Source organism: Theropithecus gelada, chromosome 3 (assembly GCF_003255815.1).
Source record: "Theropithecus gelada isolate Dixy chromosome 3, Tgel_1.0, whole genome shotgun sequence".
In the NCBI taxonomy this organism is placed as follows: Eukaryota; Metazoa; Chordata; class Mammalia; order Primates; family Cercopithecidae; genus Theropithecus; species Theropithecus gelada.
In genome coordinates, this window is record NC_037670.1 from 14668106 (window position 1) to 14690541 (window position 22436).

Here is a 22436-nt window from a genome sequence, read left to right on the forward strand (position 1 = left end):
GGTCTTGGTTTTAGAGGTTACGGCTTCCATTTCAGCCTTGGTATCAAGTACATCTGGCGCACGGTGTCAGTTGGCTCCAAGATTAGGCTCTGCTCCGCGATTATAATAGAAATTGACATTGCTACTTGGAAAAAGGACAAACTAAGTTACATTCTGCAGCTACCAAGACAGAGTAAAGCTACAAAAGTGGAAAGAGGTGGTGGTGGGTGGGGGGGAAATCTAATGCTTGTGGAGGAGGAAAGACCGTCAACACACCTGCCAGGGCCAGGTGGCCACAGAGAGGCCGATCTGGGAGGACACAATGGCACTGGGCGCCTTGGAGTGAGCAGTGGAAGGGACAGAGCCCTCGGAGCCACGGGCCGGCTTTGAGCCCAGCTCCATCCTCTACCGGCTGCATGATCCCAAAATAGCTTTAATTGTTGTGTATTCACCTGTAAAATGGGATTCGCTCATTCAGGGAGGATTCAATGAGATGATGTCTAAAGAACACCTACACAGAGTAGACGCTAAGCAGGTACCACACCTGGAAGGCGGCTGCAGTTCTTCTAGCTAAGCTGGCTCTCCTGATTGAAAAGACAGGGGTGGGCTGGGGACAAGAAGCCCGGGCACAGCCTGCCAGGCACCCGCAGCGTGAGCCAGGCATTGAAACAGGAAGGATGGACGGCCGGACCACACCCTCCTCTAACCATCCTTAGCATCCCCAAACCCACCAGATGCAGGCTCCGGCAAACCAGAGCCATCATCCTTCTGCCAGAAGTTGCAAAGCCCTACCCCTTCCCACCTTCGCCCTTAGAACATGAGGAAGACAAACACAGAAGCATCTTTCAGTGCACTTTAATTGAAATTCCGTCATCAGAAGAGTTCTCGTAGCATACAATGTCAGGATGGGCATGTCGACTTGGTCCTACAAATGGAATATCCACAGATTTGCACTTCAAACATGTTATGAAAAATAAAATATATAATATTTAGCTTTATAAATTTCCCCACTTTGTCACTTTATCTTTAAAATAAATGACCACCCCTGTCCAATACAGTGAGTAGCTTGGAGTCACTCAGCCAGTCTCCAGGCAAATGATCTCTGTTTTCTTGAGGAGTTCTGTAGGGAAATAGTTGATGAAGACAGTCCACTGCTTACAGGAATCAACATGAATTTAAAACAAGCACACTCTTCACAGTGGGCGGAACATCAGAAAATGGGAGCCTTCTTCTAATGGCTGTTCTTTTCTGTCGGGAAAAAAAAAAAACAAAAAACAAATCCTCCGAACCACACCGGATGGTTGTAAAAAGCTGCAATGGAACCTTTGGCACCAGATGAGAAGAGAGACCTTTTAATGCCATAGCTAGTGATGATTCAGTCAAAGCATCCATCTAAGGAAGAGATGATGGGGGAAGGGGCCGGAGATCACAGCCCTTCTCCTTTCTGAGCCCCGCCCCCCCATGCCCCCTTTCCGGAGACACAGACAGCCCCTCTGCTTTGGGGAGGGCAGGGCTTTGTCTGGGCAGGCTGGGCGTTCTTCAGATGGGAAGATTCACAATGTATGGAACACAAAGGGAGAGGCCCTTTTGCAAATCGGGGGGCAGCCGCTTGCCGCGAGTTTAGTCACCAACGGGGACGCACTCAATGCACAAGGGACACGGCCATTCCAGCGGGATGGCTGCACAGCCGTGAAAGGGGACGGACAGAAGGGGTGCACGGGACACCAAGGAACTGGAGGGCGACAGGGCTCAGGCTGCGATAGCTTTACATGGGCTCTGAAGAGGGGCTGCTGGAACTGCCTCCACTTGTAGCAGGAGGGCAGAGATTCGCCCACTCGTGGCTTGGGGCATCTTCCCAGGGGACCCCGGCACTACTTCAAACAGCAACAGAATCTTGGTAGGGAACAAATCAGCCAGTGACAGACACTGCCCTAGCCCCGGTCTTAGAGATTCCTGGGGAATGAGCTCTGGCGACCCTGAGCCCCGACTGGCAAGAGTTTAAGTGGGGGAGTCAATGGCCCTGAACTTCCATGGCAACAGCCTGATCCCGGCCTCCTGGACAGAGGAGAAGGCGGCTACAAGTCAAGGAGACGCTCCTCGCACGTCTCCACGGGCCACTTGGAGGCCCCCCCGAAGACATCGACGTTATTGTCCACCCACGGGATGATGTTGCCCGGCATGTTTGTGGAGCAGTTGGCGATGTTGACAATTTCTTGTGCGCGAAGGACGCGGTCCCATATGTTGAACTGGCTGAGCTCCCCGACAAACGCCTGAGTGGCATCAAACCTACCCCCAACGGTGTCCTGGGGAATGGGAACAAGAGAGCTGCGTCAGGGCTGGCTCACAAGTCCCCCTGCACACGGGGTACAGACAGGAGATTTGGGCATTTCTCTGATGCCCCCCCAGCTCTGACCAACACTACCTGTTTCTGCAGGTTCTGAAGCTCCCAGGCCTGTCAGAACTGGGAGGTGGCATTGCTCAAATCTCCCCATTTTACACAGGGGAAACTGAGGCTGGTAAGGGGAGATACTGCTCAAAGTCCCAAAGCCAGGATCACAGCCAGGTCTCATGACTCCCAGTCCCTCCCAGAGGAGATGTAGCAGGGGAAATTGAGGGAGGAGTGGGCCAAGGAGGAACCAGACTCAAAGCCCCCCAGTGCACCTGGCATCTATTCCCCACTGTCCATCATCAAAAACCCACACACAGACTGAAATGCCAACACTTACCTGTTCTAGACCAGACAGCCAGCTCAGCCATTCCCTCCCCTAGATGGTAAGTTTCTTGAGGGCGCTTTGAGGTGCCACCCTTTCCTCCCTGTCTCCCCCATGGGCTGAGCACCCAGCATGGATTACCTAAGTGCCCCTTGCTGGGTATCAGGGTGGAGACCCTGAGCAGGTACTCCTGGAAGACACCAGCCCCACAATCCTGAGTCAGTCCCACGAGCACTCCAGGAGACTCCCTCACTCAGCCTCCTCCCAGACAGAAGCTGGAGCCTGTGTCACGAGATGACCCATGACCACAGGGACACTCACACCCCTCTGTGCCAGGTTCTATTTGGAATCTGTTTGAACCACACCCACCTGGTCCCTGCCATGCAGGCCATATCCCCATGCCCAAACTCTGACCACAGGACAGCAAGGGCCAGGCTGCTGGGGTTCTTGCTCCCCCGACCTGGCTGTCAGGACACTGTGGCCAGGTCTGTGGGGCCAACAGCTGGGGCCAGGAGCGGGAACAGCTGCAGGCCTGGCCTCGTGCTGCTCGGTTAGCCCCTCCTTGCACCATTCCTGGAAGGGTGCATGGCCACCCTGCACCCACCTGCGCCCACCTGCACCCACCCTGCGCCTACCTGTGTCCACCCGCACCCACCTTGCACCCACCTGCACCTGCTCTGCACCTGCCCTGTGCCCACCTGCACCCACCTGCTCTTGCCCAAGGATCAGCACTCCCCCAGGCTTGATGGGGTGCCAGGGAGCCAGGTTCTCCCCAGTGCCCAGCTTCTCTCCATCCTGGAACGCCTCCCACATGCCATCCCGTGTCGTCCAGGTGACACAGATGTGGTGCCACTTGCCATCACTGACAAACAGGGGCAGCTGCGCAACCTGCGGGCAGCAATGTGCAGGTAAGGACCTGCTGGGCCCATGCCCACGGGGTTCGCCAGGGCAGGAAACAGGAAGGACACCCCGCAATCCCCCTGGGCCACACTGCTCCTCCTGTCACCTGGGGTCATACGTGGAGAACATGAAAAGGGGCAGCCTCGGTGGAAACCCTGACCCCAGAGCGGCCCTCACATTAATGGGATACCCTTGGTGCCTGGCGTGGCTGACAGCCGAGCAGATGTGAGGGTCAACACCCCCACGCTGGCCCCGAGCTCTCCATGCCAGAGAACCTCGGGAAGTCAGGGCTCCACTGGGCCAGTCTCCTTGGAAAACAGACCAGAGATCCTCATTTCTCATGCCAAGTCCCAAACCTCCATGGTGGCATGCAGGGATCTGTCTGTGTGCTGGGGGTGTCCCCTGTCCTCCCTGCATAGTGGCACGTGTGAGTATCTGTGTGAGCAGGGAGCTCACAGACAGCACGAGGAACTGGGGGGAGGACGCTGCCACCGGCCGGATCCCTGGTGGTCCTGCAAGCACTTTCCATGCGGGCTCGCCTGTGAACCAGCCTGTGAACCACCGCGTTGTTGCCACTGGTCTCCTAGCAACCTGAAGCCTCCCTCCCAGGAATTCGATGTTTACAAGCAGTCCAAACCCAGAGGATAACAAGGCTTTCAGCCCCACTATGTCCTAGGGTGTTATTTAGAACAATTAACTCCTGGTTTAGGCAAGGGGGTCTATCTAGGAGGAGCCCAGCAGGCTGATGCCACAGCATTTCTTAAACTTCGACAAACTCCACCCAGGGCAGTTCAGTGAAGACAAACAGAGTGAGGGACTGAACTGCCCCCACCTCCACCAGGGGTGGTCCGGGTGGCAGGGAGTTTGCATAGTCACTCAGATGCCCAAATCAGGCCAAGTTCTGAGAATCCTCTTTTTGTTATATGAAGTCTGCCATTAGAATGAAAGTTTGGAAGTAGGGCTGTGAGAGGTCCCCAGGAGGCCCAAAGTGGACTTTTTTTATTTTTTAAGAGACAGGGTATCACTCTGTCACCTAGGCTGGAGTACAGTGGTGCGATCATAGTTCATTGCAGCCTCGACATCCTGGGCTCAAACTCATCCTTCTGCCACAGCCTCCCGAGTAGCTGGAACTACAGGTGCACACCACCACACCTAGCTAACTTTTTAATTTTTTGTAGAGAAAGGATCTTGCTACGTTGCCCAGGCTGCTCTCGAACTCCTGGACTCAAGCGATTCTCCTGCCTCGGCCTCCCAACGCACTGGGATTACAGGCATGAGCTCCCATGCCCGGCTCTTGGAGCAGATCTCTTGAGAAGACCGCTCCTGAATGCCAAAACCAAGCAGTCTATTAAGAAGGGGCATTTGCTTTGGAAAGGCGATACTAAGGGTATATATAACAGGTCAGCAGTGGCCATGGGCTGGGGCTGGGATCAGAGCTAACTATGAAGGGGTATAAGGGGGTTTTGGGGGGCAATGGAACTGTTTTATATTTTTTCATCGTGGTGGTGGTTACACAACTGTGTGCCTTTATTAAAACCTCCTGAATTGTACATTAAAATGGGTACATTTCCTGTAATCCCAGCACTTTGGGAGGCCGAGATGGGCGGATTACGAGGTCAGGAGATAGAGACCATCCTGGCTAACACGGTGAAACCCCGTCTCTACTAAAAAATACAAAAAACTAGCCGGGCGAGGTGGCGGGCGCCTGTAGTCCCAGCTACTCGGGAGGCTGAGGCAGGAGAATGGCGGGAACTCGGGGGGCGGAGATTGCAGTGAGCTGAGATCGGGTCACTGCACTCCAGCCTGGGTGACAGAGCAAGACTCCGTCTCAAAAAAAAAAAAAAAAAAAAAATGGGTACATTTTGCTGTATATAAATCATATCTCTAGAAACCTGATCCCCACCAAAATATGCTCGTGAGGAATGTCTTACACTGAGACACACATGCCCCCTTAATCAGTGTGGACCTGGGGAACAGCCCTCACTGACCGGCCTGAGGTCCTCTCTCAATCCAGGCCGCACACGGAGACCTGCTCCTTCTGCCCTTCCACAGCCTAGGTGCCTGGACCTTCTGCCGGTTCGTGGTTGGACTCACAGCTCAGACCCCCACAAGCTGCAGCTGCCCCTCCCTGCCCCGCTCCTGCGAGCCACCCAGCGTGTACAAAGCTATCCCCACCTCCAGGAGGACAGCCCCGCAGTCCCACGTCTGGGCCCGTTCGGTGTGGCGAGGACGGCCGGGGTGGGGACTGTGGCTCCCTCTGCCGCGTGATGGGTTCCGGGGAGGGTGGCGGTGCAGGCGGGCCTCACCTTGTCATTGATGAGCAGCTCGATGGGGTTGTTACCCCACTCGATCAGCACGATCTCGTTGGCCTGCCCCGGCACCGCGTAGGAGAAGGGGGTGCCAATGCCCGGCGAGGCACTGGACCGCAGCCACAGGCAGATGGTGAAGGCGTACAGCTCGGGCAGCGTCTTCTTGATCTTGCCGTATAGGTAGTTGGTGCGGAGCGGGAGGGACACCTTGAACGCATCTGGCGACTTAAAGGCACTGTTGCCTGGGGGTGGGGAGGAAGAGAGGCCAGCAGCGTGTTAGGCCACCCACCAGCACTGCCCAGAGCCACGTCTTGCTAGATCCTCAAGAAGGTCCCTCACACAGCCTTGCTGGACCCTCCAGCAAGTGACCAAAGACCGCTCCATGCCAGCCACTGATAAAAGGCTGAAGTCCAGCAGGATTCAGGACACGAGAAGGAGTCCTTGTCCTTAGGGAGCTTACATTAGGGCGGGGAAGGTGACATGAAACCAGCAGCAGGTATGCGAGGGAAGGCCAGGCGGGGGCTCCGGCTAAGACGGGGAGTGGCCGGGGGAGGGAAGGCAGAGGATGCAGGGAAGGCCTGGAAAGACCTGCAGAAGAGAACCCCAGACCCCAAGGACGCCCAGGAAAGGGAGGAAAAGGAAGATTTGGTGGGCACTGCATGGGGCACGTTAGAGAATTTAGCTCCATCTTTTAGGACAGGAAAAGAGGCCTCTTGAAATCTAGAAGAAAAAATGTTCTTGGATGGGTGTGGTGGCTCACACCTATATAATACCAGCATTTTGGGAGGCCGAGCAGGAGGATCGCTTGTGGCCAAGAGTTCGAGACCAGCCTATGCAACATAGCAAGACCCCGTCTCTACAAAAAATTAAAAAATTAGCCAAGTGCAGTGGCTCATGCCTATAATCCCAGTGCTTTGGGAGGCTGAGGTGGGAGGACTGCTTGAGCCCAGGAGTTCGAGAACAGCCTGGGCAACACGGCAAGACCTCATCTCTACAAAAAATATAAAAATTAGCTGGGCAGAGTGGCACACACCTGTGGTTCCACCTACTCGGGAGGCTGAGGTAGGGATCACTTGAGCCCAGGAGGTCCAGGCTGCAGTGAGCTATGACTGCATCACTGCACTCCCACCTGGGTGACAGAGGCTCTGTCTCAAAAAAAGAAAAGAAAAGAAAAGAAAAAGCTCTGGTTCCTTCTAGTTAATACTCTCTTTTCACAAGTCATATTAGATGACTAGAAAGCTTGAGGAAGGAGCAGAGGAAAGGTAGATTTAATTTTCTTGTGTTAAGCCAGAAACTGCTTCCTTAGCCACATCTTATCACTTCAGATATTTGCTTGAAATCTTGGCAGGATCTAGGAACTCTGGACTTGGGCTTAGAAGAAGGAAGTCTTACAGGGATCCAGGAACCCAATAAACACTTGTCAAGTGAGTGAGTCTGTGTCACTCCTCACAGGAAAGAATTACCACTGCCGAGGCGAAGGAGTCAGACTCCCGGGTCTTGACTCCACAACTTAACTCAGAAGTGGCTTTTTGCTCTAAATCCCTGACGAAAAGCACTTTGCTCTTTTCCTCCTCAAGAGAAGATTGAGTTTATTGATCATTTCCTGTCGTCTGGAGCCAGTGGGAGGCAGGGGAACCAAACCGCAGGGTGTCTGTCCTCATTTAGGGGGACACACCTGGCCAGAGCCTTGGCCCTTCCAGACCTTCCTGGAATTGGTGAGAATCCACCGGCCACCCCTATGTCATTGGCGCTTCTAAAATCCTTGAAAACAAATTCTAGAATGGGTTTACATAATTTCCAATGCAGCCTTGGTTGAAGTTCAAAATTAAGTAAACCACAGCAGCAGCCCTTATCCAGGCATCACAGATCCCAAAGTTTGTAGGACACTGTTTGATTGTGCCAGCTGTCATGGCAAAGGCTGCCCTCTTATTTGAGAACCAGACCCTGCCGTTGAAGGAATCTAAACACCCTTCACTCATTCAACAAGTGTTGGTTAAGCATCCACAAGGGCTCAGACAGTCTCTGAGGCCATCAGAGACAGGCGGGCTCTCTGAAGCCAGAACTGCCTGTGTCACTGTGGAGTTAAATCAGTCCCTTCTGCAGAACATGAGCCAGAATAAACTTTTCTCCACCACAATCCCCCAAACTCATTTTCCCTCAAAGTGAATAATACACATGAAAGGCTCTCAGGGGCCACAGTTCACATCTATCTAAGGAGGGTTTCTGCAAAGGAGCACAGCAGAACCCACTATCCCCTTTCTAACTTCTCTGGAACAGGCAGTGTGTACATTCTAGAATCTGGGCTTCACATGTTGCGTGTACTCACATCTGCCGGTGGTGGTCTCCTGATTGCTCCTGACCTCCTAAGGATGGGCACCTCTCGATGCCACTGCGGAGCTGCTGGGCACCTGGTGAGGGCTGGGAAGATCTGCCCACCCAGGAAGCCAAGGGGCCAGGCCAGAGTGAAAGCTGGGACTAGTCCCTCATTAGGCTGAAAAGCAAAACTGAGAGAGAGAACCAGAATGTTCCTACTCTCCCATTTTTGCAGGTTGCATAGTTGAGGCTCGGAGGCTCGGTGAAGTGAGGTGACGTATCCAAGGTCACACAGCTAGTGAATGACAGGCCAGGGGCCACAAGTCCCTCTTTCCAAGACACGTAGGCACTCGCACTTAATCTTCAAGTGGCAAATGACCATGTCCTTAATGAAGGCATCATTGTCTAATAAAGAGAAATGGCTGCTATACTTGCGGGAGGGCAGCCTTGCCAATCTGATACGACTGTGTGGGTAATACTGTCAGCTTGGTGACAACAGATAGGTTTAATTAGAGCTGGGAGAGCCGAGGGGCAGAGGAGGGGGCCTGTACCCTGAGAGCCAGTGCCTTTTATTTAAATAAAACAGCTTGGTGGTTTGGAGGAAACTTGGTTAAAACCAATTAAGGAATTAAAAGGCCTGACCAATAAATCAAACACTGCAGGTGGTGGAAAGGTTCAGCAGGGGGTGGGCAGCCTGGGGCTGGAAGAGACGCAGCTTTGGTTTTCTCAGCAGCAACATTTATTTCAACACTGAGCCAGGCGGTGCCTGGACAGCTGGCCCGGACTCTGGAGGCCCTTGCAGAGGAGCAGGTCTTGCAGCACAGAAAAGCAAGCAACCCGGGGCCCCAGGCGGCAGGGGCGTCCATATGCCAGGGGTCAGGTGTTTGCTGGGGGCTCCAAGGAGCCTCGATCCAGCAGGGCTGAGGCCCACACACTGCTCCAGGCTGCAGCCTCCATTACTCCTCTGTGGGCTCCACCCACTTCACTCCCAGCTCTGCAATCTGCTGGCGACGTGAACGCAGGCATCACTTCAGCTCTCTGACTTGAGTCCCTCGTCTGAACTAATACCTACCTTGCAGGGTCGTGGCAGGGGTTACAAAATGCCAAGTGTGCAACTCACAGCTGAGCATCTGGTCCCCAAGGGGTGGAGGCTGATGGACCAAAGGCCAGAGTCTCCCCACCAAGGCCCCCTGCCTGTCATGAGGTTGAGGTCTAGCTACTCGGGATTCAGTTGGATGTGTCTAAGAAACTTGGCATCGTTTCCAATCATAGTACATTTGGGGGGCTGGGCGTTTACACATCTCTCTACAATTGTCACAAACAGGACAAATTTAAACTCAGAATTGCCCAGAAGATAAACTGGTCTGCAGATGATCACTTTCCTTAAAGCACATCCCAGAGCTGAGTTGGTGGAGCTTACAGGATTCTAGATTTCCCATGGCAGGGTGAAGAGAGACTGAGCTGCCTCTCTGGGGTGCATAAATGGCCAGCAGGGTTTTTGCCCTCGTAGAGGTGAGCTTCCCCTCTGTGCCAGACGAGCTCTGAGGGCTTTCTGGGAAACTAAAGGATCAACAGTCAGGCTGGCGGGGTCTGAGTCCGGACTGTTTCTTTCTGGCTGGTAACGGACAGGCTGGGGACGAAAGGGACAGTCACGAAGTGGCAGTTTCTGGGTGGCCAAAGCCGTGATGATTGCTTACCTTAGGAGTAAGCCCAGTGAAATGACATCGGCCTTGAGTCAGAGAAAGAGAAGGGGGAGGTGCAGGTTGATGTGACTGTCACTGTTTACCAGCTAGTGGCCCAGGCCCCACTTTGGGCCCCTCTCCCCAAAAGATACATGTCCCGCTGAGAACGGATTGTTTTTCTCATCTATGAAACGGGTATACCAGGAGTCTGAGCTCCCGCCTGGCATGACTGAGGCTCTGGCTCAGGATTCTGCTGTTAACCCACCTCCTTGTGGCAACTTGGCCACTGTGTAGAGGGAGATTTACAGCCGTCAAAGTCTCTCACAGAGCCCCCCTCCCGTTCCACAGCTCTCCTTTCGAGAGACAAACTACCTTTAGTGTACCAGGTCCATAGCCCTGGCCGTCCTGAGGATCCACTGTGGCTCAGGCAGGGTCCACGGAGTCACGCTCACCTGTGCCTAGATGCTCCCTCCTCCTGTCATGGGAGGAGGGTCACAGCGGCGACTGCTTTACCTTCAGGGATGGCTCCTGAGGCCACCCAGCAACAGAGGGGAGACAGAGAGGAAGATGTTTTGGAAACTCAAGAATCTAACAGGTAAGCCATACTCACCTTTTTCTGAGAAGGGCAAGGAAGAAAAGATGGGTTTTTCTGGAGGACGAGACTGGGAAAGGGATGAAAGAGACCTGTGGCTTGTGGATGCTGGCTGTAAAATGGAACAGTCACACCAGCCCCTTCTCCATCTGCCCCACCACGGTCAAAGTCATTGGATGTTCTGCTATTGGCCATCCTCCTATCAGTGGATGGAACGGAGTCACGGGGAAGTGGCTTCATCAGGTTAGTGCATCTGGGAAAATGCCAGTCCTATAAACACCCACTACGGGCAAACCTACAACTTCACAGCCAAGCCACCCAGTGGTTTGGGGCTTGATGATGCAATCTGAATTATCCCCGATCCCTCCCTCTCTGTCTCCTGTAGGAGAAACTTACTCACCACAGTGTGAGCAGAGAAGAGAAAGATATGCAGAATCTGCTGCCAGGACTAGTTAAGAAGGGACTGAAATGCCCCTGTGGTTGCTTATCGAAGTTGGTCCCGGGCACATTCGCTTTTCCCTGGATAATGCCAGTGGGGCTGGGGGCTGGCAGCTCATTCCTGAGATGACCATGCTCAGTCACCTTTATTATTTGCTTACACACCCAGGAACCAGGCCCATGTGGTGTCACAACCCCTGCTGTCCGTCAACTGGAATCACATGTCTGACCACAAGCGGTGAAAATCAGGCCACTCCCAGACAGAGAAACAGGCCAGGCACACACCTCGCTCCAGCTCGGTGACCCTCTGCAGCAGCGCGTTCAGGGTGCTCTCGGTCTTCTGCCGGTGAGCAGACGTCTCATTGTGCAGCAGGGACTTCTCGTCCTCCAGCTCTGCCACCTTGCGCAGAAGCTGCCTCTCCAGCTCCCCCAGCCGCCGCTGGAGCACCTCGCGGAAGTCGCCGGGCAGCCCAGCATTGGACATGTTTGCTCTGAGCTGGTGCTTTCAGCCACCGGGGAGAAGGGAGGAGCACAGAAACAGTTAAAAAGAAATTGTGAAATGTGGCTGTGATGGCCCGACCACATAGGGAGAAGCTTCCAAAACTATGAATCGTGCCACTGGCAGGCAGGGGAGCATCTCACTGATGCTTTTTTGGTATGGAAAAGATTTCAAAGCCAGACAAGAATTACTTTGCTGCAATATTTGAAACTTGTGAATCTCATTTTCCCTTCTCAAAAAGCCGTTTTTCTCCTCTTACTAAAAAGTCAACATTCTAACCAACACCTATAATTCTATGTTGGGTAGAGACCAAAACGCAGTTCTAGGATTTTTTTCCTTTTTTAAGAGTAAATCGATGGTTACACAAAGCCAAGGAGCTTTCACCTACAAATGAAAACAGCCCCCAAGTTCCGGTCTGGCACGAAGGTAAATAACTATGCATGCAGAGATGTTTCTGGAAAATGACAGATCTAAAACGTTGCTATTCTGAACTCCAGCAATCTTTGTTTTTAATGCTGTTTCTAAATCCTCACTTCCTATTTCTTTTTCTCCTCTACCATCATGTGGTTCTGGAGGCTGTGGCAGGCTGCCTGCCCATAAGTTCATGGCAAGCTACTTACCCTTCTCCACAAAGTGTTCCAAATTGTGAAATGCACATAATGGGATCTGCCTCGTGCCATTCATTGTTCCAAGGATTAAAAAATTAAATAATGTGCCTGACTCTTATTTAGTGCTCCAGAAATGTTAGCTGTTAGCAATCACAATGAATCAGGAGATATACAGATGCTGGAAATACTGTATTCAGCTCTCACACCAAAAGAAACCCTCGAGTCATTTTTGCAATAATTACCACCTGTAATTTAAACCTAGTTTTGCTGAGAAGTATTTTCACAAAGGCTATTAGCAGCAATGTCCACACTTCTTAAAAAGGGTGGAGCCTAAAGATTAAAAATAATTGAAGATTCTTCTCTCAAAGTTCCAAACTGCACGCATCTTCCCTCCGTGGCGGGAGAGAGAGAGAAGGGAATAAGGTCCCCTCCCTTGAAGGGACCAATCCGGAAGAGCACCTTAATGTGACCCAACTCGTAGGCAGGGGAGTCTTTGAAGTTAACCAGAGGTTACCTCTAATGCGCGCTCTGGGGTCTCCGGCGACCCCCTGCGCTCGCCTCCCTGTAACCCCCACCCCCAGACTTCCGCCCCCTCTAGTCCAGCCTGACCTGATTTATAGAAAGAAACACCAGATGCCCGGGGCAGCTGACCTCTCGCGGCAGCCTCGCAGCAACCCGCACGGCCTGCGGCAGCGCATCCCGGCTCGCAGAGATTTGGACATTTGCAAGAGGATAGAGGCTACCGCGTCCCCGGGTATTTGGCGCCCGCGGCTTGGCCGTCTGGGTTCGCCAGCCCGGACCTCGGGAAGTGCTCCGCGGATCCCGCCGGCAGTCCCGGCGCGCGGGGGTGGAATTTAAACGTTTCCTTCCAGCAAGAGCAGCGGTGTGGGAAGGGATACCACGCAGCGGAGTTCCCGAGCTGGATCTAGACCCCCGCCTTTCATCCTCAAGTCCAGCTCACCCCACGGACGATCACACCCTCCCCAGGGCCAGGCCCGCTTTCCCCATCCTCCCGAGTCTTCCGCCCCCGACTCGGGAGCGTCCCCATTCCAGGTCCCCCGCACTCCCCGCGGGCCGCTACCTCGAGGCTCTCCAGGCGGTCCTTGAGGGTCTGCAGCGAGCGGCTGAGCTGCTCCACGACGTGGCCGGGGTCCCGCGGCAGGTCGCCCATAGTGTCCTTGCCTGTGGCCCCTGTGCCGCGCGCCTTACCGCCCGCCAGCCCCTCGCAGCGCGCTAGCTTGCCCGTGAGCTCGCGGATGGCCTCGCGCTGCGCGCCCAGCGTCTCTTTCTGCTGCACGACGGTCTCGCGCAGCTGCAGCACAGCGGCCCGCAGCTCCTCCTCGGGACTCAGCGCGCCCCCCTGCATGGGCATCGCGGGCAGCGGGCAGCCGGCGTGCACCGCCTCCTGGGGCAGTGCAGTGCACACGAAGCGGCTGCCGGGCGCCGGGCTGTCCTGGGCCCCGGCGGCCACGGCGAGTACCACGAGGGCGGCCAGCAGAGCCAGCATCCCGCTGCCGCCGCAGCGCTCAGCTCCGCATGGGCTGGCGGGCGCCGTCGGGGCGCTCCGCGGGAGGCGCCTTCGCGGCTGCCAGTAGCCGCGCTGTCGTCTCGAGGGTCGCGTGCACCACCCTGCCGACGTCTCCCGCCGTCTCACAACCGCACACTCCGCGCTGCTCTGCGCTCTGGCCCTGCCCGGTCCGCGCGCCCTTTCTTAAGCTGGGGGGCGGAGGGGGCCGGCGCGTGGGGCGCGCGCCGCGAGCTCTGATTGGCTCGGCCGGGTGCGCGTCACGCAGTGGGCGGGGCGCGGCGGGGGCGCTTCCCGTTGCGCGCCTGGCGGCCGGGCGGGCGCGTGGGCCCGAGCCTGAGGCAAGAGCGCGAGGTCCCGCGCCCCACCTCAGGAAAGGAGACCTGAGGTGGAAAACGACCTTGGGGCTCTCGAGCGCCTCGGCTGGCTGTGCCCGGGCGCCCCTCGAACCCTCCCGAGGACGCGGGCGTCACAGGCTGAGGAGAAAGTGGGAACCCCTCGGTGCCCGGTGCCACTTCCTCAGGGTGGCTTCCGGCGCGGCGCGGGCCTCTCTGTGCGTTCGCCGCGGCCCTCAGGGAGGCGTCTTCTCCAGCAGGAGCAGCCCACCAGGCGGGACTCGAACCCCTACTGCCATCGCGAGCCACCCCCGCGGCAGGCGTGGGCCACCTCGTCAAGGCCCGGCCGCCTCACTCTCGAGGCGGGAAGGAGCCGCACGACGGCCGCCTCCGGATGCAGCGGTCCCCGGGACGCGCTCCATGGCCCCGCCTCCATCCCCCGCGCCGACTCGGAAAACGCTCGGGAAGAATCCCTGGGGCCTCGGGGACCGGGACCAGGACCAGGCACCGGACGCTGACGGAAAGGCGGGGACACCTGGAGTTGACAAAGTCACAAGGCCACTCGCAGAGTCCTCGCGCGCGTGTTCATCGACTGCCCCCTGGGCGGTGACCTTATTCAGCAAGACCTGAGCTCGGGGAGAGGGGTGACATCTAACTGGAGTCATGACGATGGAGCCACGTGGTCAAACAGTGCCCCGTCCGTGTAACCAGGGGGCCTGCAGTGTCACCACTTCCTCAAAGTGAGGCCACTGACCTCAGCTTCTTGGAGACAGTAGATATGAGCAGAAACCCCCAAAAGTCAGGAGCAAATTTGTTTCAGAATCTCTCTAAATCTGTGGCTTAAAACAAGTTCAGAGGGATTTTGATGCACAGCTACAGACTGAGCTGGTTTACTGCACATTTATAAATGGAAATCTTTATTTCTTTTCCTCTCTCTGTTTTTAAGAAATCCTGTTGCAAGGTCATTAATCACGTTATCCATTATACCAGAAACAAATGGATTTGTCACTTGTGCGCAGAAGCCGAGGTTGATTCTGAAAGCAAATTGTATCAAAATAAATGAAATTATTATGATAATATAAACTAGACTGCAGTGATTAATCTCTAGAAACCAAATTCTGACCTGCTTTGCACATTAAACAATAGCTTCTGTTATGTAAATAGTTGTGGGGTTTACAAGGACATTATTGCTAAATTACAAGAAAAGTTCTATTCATGAAAATCTCTTCGTGGATAAAAATGAGAGACAGGAACCTGGTCTACAAGGTATCCAAAGCAGAGGACAATGGAAGTAATGATGGTCCAGGTAAGAATATTCATTAGCAGAAAAAGGTATGGATGGGAGATTTGTGGTGAGTAATGGGCTCATGTTTCTGTTAGCCTGCATCCCCAGGAGGTGTCAGTTTCACCTTGTAAGTATGACCTTGACTGGACTCATTCTTCCCACATCCTTTTTCAGCTGGATGAAAACTTGAAAAAGTTCAAATAAACCTACATATGCACAAATTACAATAATGAAGGCAACAGGGTTGCAAAGCGCTTTATGCCTTGTTACATTTCAGATGATTCATAAGGCACCAAATCCAGACGTTTTCAAAATTATTCAGATAACGATGTGACTTTTCCATTTTCACTCATAGCTTTGATGTTCGTCTTTACTTGTAGACCTAGGTGGCCCTTAATTGGATGTGACAATAGAGTATTATCATTCCTATATTGTTTCATATATCTTTTCTTGACACACAGACTGATACATTCATATTTGCAACTACTTGAAATAGAAGCTTGTTCCTTTAATAATTAAACAAAATCAAGTGTATTTCCAGAATTCTAATTTCCTCCTAAACAAAGAAAGCAGTGTACAAGAGTAAAAATAGCATACATCCCAAAATAATTACTCCTAAACGTCTTAAAAGAGATTCCAGTATGAGAAGTGATCAGTGAAATTGCCAAAGCTCAAATGGAAAGACCCAGACATTTGAAATGTTATTTTCTTTGGAGGCAGTATAATTAGAGGCTTAGTTAACAGAGTACCATACTATTTACAGTTTTATCTTCTTGGTGCAATGAAAAGCCTGCTGGCTTAGGAATGAGGGATCCAGTGCTAATTCTAACTCTGTCACTAGCTAATTGGTTTGGGGCAAGTCATTTCTCCTCTCTGGACTTCAGTTTCCTTGCATACAAGATAAGGGCGGGGGTGGGGGGCCAGGCACAGTGACTCACGCCTGTAATCCCAACACTTTGGGAGGCTGAGGCGGGCGGGTCACAAGGTCAAGAGATTGAGACCATCCTGGCCAACATGGTGAAACCCTGTCTCTGCTAAAAAAAAAATTAGCTGGGTGTGGTGGCACCCGCCTATAGTCCCAGCTACTTGGGAGGCTGAGGCAGAAGAATAGCTTGAACCCGGGAGGCCGAGGTTGCAGTGAGCCAAGATTGCAGCACTGCACTCCAGCCTGGCGATGGGGGGTGACTCCGTCTCAGAATAATAATAATGATAATAATAATAATTTTAAAAAGGTAAGACGATAAGACTCAACTGTCTAAAGGTGCTTCAGCTGTACTCAAGAGCTTGGTAGTTTGGAAAAGAAGGAATCACTGTTGGTGTGAGGAACGTTTCAGAAACTTCTTTTTTCTGTGTGTTATGAACCACCTGTAGCCAAAGGTGAATGTGGAAAGGCAGGGTCGTTGTGTAGTAGAGCAGGTAAACCTTCATATGCGGAGATGCTGTAGCTGTGGTTAAAACCTGCTCTCCACGACATGAAAGCTCATACTGGATTTACTCACAGCACAACAACTTTGTCTACCTGAAAGATCCTGCATGTATGACTCATGCTACCCATGAGGATGGTTATGTGAGTGGCAGAGACCAGGGCCCACAGATTTTCCTCCACTTGAAAAGTCGTGCAGATCTGCAGCAGTGAATCAGCTCCACCTAATCTCTTAGTGTAACTGATGCTGCAGCATAGTAACCACCCACTCATTCACTATGTCGGCTGGTCCCAGGTCAGCTGTGAGCCCAGTATGGACTTAAACCATGTGCTGGGAATCCTGATGAGCTCATTCCGCCTCCATTTTATTGCCCCATCTGTTTGGTTCTCTTGTTCTTCTCACATGCATTTTTATCTTGGTCTTCTGGGAAATGTGCTAATTTCCACCATGGTGTGAGAGGATCCCATCTCATACTTTCTTACATTTCCTCCTGTCTTTCTCAGTGCCACTTGGGAAGTCAAGAATGAGAGTGTGAGCTCTAACAGAATCCAAGGACAGCTTCCTGCAAACATGAATCGGGAACTGTCCTCGGTGCTGAATTTCAATAGGAAGGGGGGAAATAAGAGACGTGTGTGTGTGTGAACTTCAGTGCAGATAAAACAGAATTTGGAAGCTCCAGAGGATCCTTACTAACACACTTTTATGCTTAAAATGCTAAGACGCTTTCAAGAGTGATTTTTTTTTTCACTAGATTGAACTGCATGATAGTGTAGAAAGGGCTTGAACTTCGGAGTCAGATAGCTTTACTTTCAGTCCCAGTTTTATGACTTACCACTTTATCTTGAGAGAGTGATTTAACCTCTCCCCGCCTCAGTTTCCTCATCTCTAAAATCAAAGCTAAATTTACTACAGAATATTGTTGTTAGGCTTGAGTGAGATAATGTAAGTGAACATGTTTGGCATATAGCCAGTTCACAATAGATGATAATTGTCCTTTTCTTCCCCTTTTCTCCATTGAATTTAGACCAGGATTATGTAAGTCCCTTTAAAAACAAAGCTGAAGAAAATTCTTCACTTTCTGCAATATTCTTTAGAATTAAATAAGGCAAGAATACTTGAGAAAGAACAGGCCAACCTCCCAAGAGGAAAGATAAGGGACGAAAACTTCAGGAAAATATACTGGTGTCTCAGCAAGATAAAGATATACTACTTTGTGGGGTTTTTTGTTTTTTGGTTTTTTTTTTTTTAAAAAAAGCATAAAGCATGATGTTATTGAACTTTAATCAGAGAATTCAGTCAAAGTGAACTATTTCACACCTCCACTTGGGATATATCACCAGACTGTGTGCCTGGACCCCACTAAAACATTTGTGATATTTAACATCTCAATGGTTCTGAATCTGTATTGCTACGAGATCCAAATAGATAGAAGCCCCTCGGATAAAGCAAAATGTTCTTTCTTCAGTGCATCTGGGTTCTTCTTGAATAACATATTTCTGGCTAAATTTTGGGAGCATGTGAGATGAGACACTGAGTTTCAGGAAGTGGTGTCCCTGTACAAGTATATTATCACATGTGGCTAGAGAGCCGTGATTTAGGGGAATTGGTTGTTCATATTACTCAACTGATTCAACAAACCAAAAAAGGCTTTTGGTGGCATCCTCTGATTTCAAGCAATAGAACAAGTCACCGGATATACCAGGGATAATGTCTTACCTCAGTTTTTAAAAGTAAAAGGATAATAGACTGGGAGTGGGAGGAGGCTGAAGGAAGGAACATCATCAACTTGGTTTGCTTTGAGAAAATCTTCATGAATGTAGTCTCAATTTCTCTATATTAGGAAACACTAAGAAAGTGCCCCACTTTCACACAAGTTACAAGTGGTGAAATTGGCCTATTTCTGATAAAGACATGTGGCTGAATATCTCTGTATGATTCAGGCACACAGGTAGCTTGTATGAATCTTTGAAAGTGAGAGTTTGAAGATATTTTATAGAATTTTTAAGACTAGGAAACAGTTTGAGAAAGGTTAAAAAGTCATATGGCAGCTAGATAGGAAGATTAAGTTCTGGTGTTCCACAGCACTGTAGGGTGAGTATGGCTAATGATAATTTATAATGTATTCTCAAACAGCTAGAAGAGAGGATTTTGAATGTACCCAACACGAAGAAATGATAAATGTTTGAGGCGATGAATATGCTAATTACCCTGATTTGATCATTATGCATTGTATGCATGTATTGAAATATTACTCTGTGTCCTATAGATAGGTACAATTATTACATGTCAATTAAAATTATTTTAAAGTAAAGACTTCCCCTCCCCACAAAATAAGTTCAAAACCATGCTTAAAAGATCATATGGCTACTTAACAGCACGGCCATGCTGGAACTCAGGCCCTCTGGTTTCCAGTAAGGGCTCTTTTCTCTGTAGCACTCCCTAACATACTCATTAACCTATTAGAATGCTTGGTTTCTTCTTCAATAACAGCTTTCTTAAAAATCAATAATTTGCCATTAATTCCAATGACCCCTTTTCTGTCATTCTCCTGGAACTCATGGAGCATTGAACATTGTTGGCTAAGTCTTTTTTATTAGAATTTTCCAACATTGGTTTCTATGATATTGTATTCTTCTGGTTTTCTTCTTTGATTTCTGAACATTTTTTCCTTTATTTCTTATTTTCTGGATCTTCTTTCATTACCTGCCTCCTCAACACCCCTATTCAAAGTTGAACTGTCCATAGGTCTCTCCTTTCTCTCACTATACTCTCTACCTTAACAGTTTTAAGTTTTAAGTTTTTAAGTTATATTAGTGATTCTGTCTTAGTTCATTTTCTGCTTCTATGACAGAATACCACAGGCTCAGTAACTTGTAAATAAAAGAAGTCTATTTGGCTCATGGTTCTGGAGGCTGGGAAGTCCAAGAGCATGGTGCTGGCATCTGACCTATAGTGGAAAGGTGGAGGGCAGAAGCAAGTGCACATATCTGAGAGCAACTGTGGGAGAGAAAGCACCAAGGGCTGGGCTTGCTTTTATAACCACCCACTCTAGTGATAACCCATTCCTAAGATGATTGCAATAATCCTTTCATGAGAGCTCCCTCCTCATGACCCAATTAATCCATACTTGGCCCCACCTCCCAACACTGTTGCTTTGGGGGTTAAGTTTTTAACACATTAACTTTTTAAATTCTAATTTTAAGTTCTGATATACATGTGCCGGATGTGCAAGTTTGTTACGTAAGTAAATGTAATACAGGAATTTTGAGGGACACAAACCATAGCAGAAACTATCTATACTGAGTTCCAGATTATACTAAACCAATTGCATGTTGGACATCTCAAAGATAAACTACCCATACTTCTAACTCAATATGTCAAGTAAACTTATTGTTCTCTTTATTTTCCCTCTATTCTTCCTCCTGTTTCCTATTTCTTATGTCATTAATGCTTTCCAAGTCATTCAAATTCAAAACTTTGGAGACATCTGTATCTCCTCCACCCCCAATTTTATTCAAATTCTAGTTCATTTCTAAGTCCTAATTCTGCTTGTACAATATGCCAACTCTATTCTCACAGCTACGATCTCATTACTTCTGTTCTAAACTATACAGCTGCCTCTAACTGAACGTTCCAGCTCTACAATGTCCATTTCAGCTTGTATATTCTATTGCCAGGTCCGTTTTCCTGAAGTACAGCACTAAAGCATTGAGCTGCACTGCTCAGAAACCTTCATTATTTCTCTATGCAAATGTGTAAAACTCTTTAGTCTCCATCATTTTCCCCCACACCCTCCTATTCAGTCCAATTTTTACTATATCCTTTGATCTACCCTCACTCCAAAGTAAACTTATGCTTTTCACACATGACCCATATTTTTCATCCTCTGGCATTGGGACTCAGGTTGTTTCTCATATCTGGAGACAGATCTGGAATGATCTTTCTTCCATCTCTAGAACCACAAGACCCACTCATCCTTCACGGCTCTGCTTACACACTACTTCCTCCACAAAGCTTGCCCTGATTTTGTTCAGTTTGAAATGACACCATAACATTCTTTATTTCTCTTAGTACTTTAAGCCCTGTATTATAATTATCTTTTCTACTGGATTATGAGCTTTTTAATGGCAACATCTAGGTCTGATATACTTCCTTCTTTCAATAAATATCTCTTAGATGTCATTGTACACAGCCATAATAGCATTGTGGGAAAGAAATGAAGGTTTTGCTCAACATGTAATCAATCCATTCTGCAATTTCATAAGAACAAAGTCACTGTGTTAGAAAACAGGGGACATTTTCATGGAGAAGTTGGAAATTAGCCCTTGAAAAGGGTAATGGAGGGTATGGTAGATAGGAAGTGCTGGGTATCTGGAAGAGGGGGCAAAAGAAGGGAAAGTTGAAGCCATTAGAGAAAATCAAGATATGTAGTTAGTAATCTCTGACTTTCAGCCCTCTGTTCAAATTGGTTCTCTGTTTCCAAGGATACCTTAGGATAAATTTATCTCATTTCCAGCAGCTATCACTCACCTACCATCGTAAGGAAGGACAGGGCCATTATTTTAGACAGGTGACCAAAACATCTACTTGCAAGAATGAACAAAGTGAGTAGTAACAATGTTCAGTTTTTAATTGAGCAAAGGGAAGTGGGAATTTGAGTCTGAAATGTCTACACATTCCAGACTTTCTGAAATTCTTCCATCTGGATTCCCAGATGGAAGTGTCACAGAAATGGCGGGGAGATGTTTAGCTTTTTTTTTTTTTTTTTTTTTTTCAGGCTCTATAACACCACTTGGTAGGGGTTAAAGTGAAATTATAAAGGAACAGACCTCTCTCCCAGCACTATTACAGGTTCTGAGACTGAGAAGCAACTGAAATTAGAGGGTCAGAGCCAAGACAAGTTCTCCAGTGGTATATTCTCAACAGATTAGGTTCAGTGCAGCTTTGAGCTTTGAGCTAAAATTCTTATTGGCCCTTTCATCTCGTTTAATCATTTATTCCCCCCAGAATCCTGATGTTCACACCTGGGATAGCCTTCTCTTAGCTGAATGAAAAATGCAGAAAGACTGCATACTTGAGACTTCTATCAGAGAGGAATTGTACCATCACCAGCCTGCATCAGGAAAATATGTTCATCTATGTTCCAGATGTCCCATTGCCATCTCCACTCAGCCCTAGACCACAGGAAGTGAATTAAACCCCTCATGTACATTTGCTGCCTTTGTTGCAGAAGTAGCAGCTCATTCCATCCGAATTCTTTCTTCTTTTGCTCTGTGATTCAGTCTAGCTAGTGAACAGCCCATCTGGGTTAAAGGAGGTAGGAGACATTTCCCTTAAATATAAGCAGCCTAAATAAATCAATTCTCCAACTATGACTTTCTTCTCTCTTCAACAAGAATCAGTTAAGCAATCTTTATTTTACTCCCTAACTCAAATGAATCCCAGTTGGATTCATTAGGAAATAGTTTAAAACCCTTAGAATGAAGAAAAAATATTTTGCGTAAAGAGATACTGTGTTATGATTGTTTTTAAGTCTAGCTTCCTGAAAACTACATAAGATAGTAAAAGGATTATGAGAACAAAGGCATCATAATGTATTTGCAGCCTTGAGTCTTTGGGTTTGACAGAGAAGGTCAATTTAATAATAAAAAAAAATCTTATGGCATATGAAAGCAAAAAGAATCTGAGTCAATGTGTGGTATTTTAGGCCAAAGCTTAGACTTCATTCTTTTTATTGTATTTCATATTTTCCTGTGCCATTTTGGCACTAAAAAGAATTCTCTCAACATCGAAGCCCTGTAATAAAATAAATATGCATTAAGGATGCTACTTGAAA

The 22436-nt window shown here is 49.6% G+C and overlaps 1 protein-coding gene across 1 annotated transcript; it reads right to left on the minus strand.

The window, feature by feature from the left end:
- Positions 1-818: 818 nt before the first annotated feature.
- Positions 819-13709, minus strand: NPTX2 (neuronal pentraxin 2). Its single transcript, XM_025379595.1, has 5 exons — positions 13113-13709; positions 11210-11426; positions 5897-6141; positions 3399-3578; positions 819-2282 (listed from the first exon to the last, which is right to left on the minus strand). Exons 1-5 carry the CDS (start codon positions 13536-13538, stop codon positions 2055-2057), a joined length of 1296 nt encoding a protein of 431 aa, XP_025235380.1. The 5' UTR covers positions 13539-13709; the 3' UTR covers positions 819-2054.
- Positions 13710-22436: the final 8727 nt, after the last annotated feature.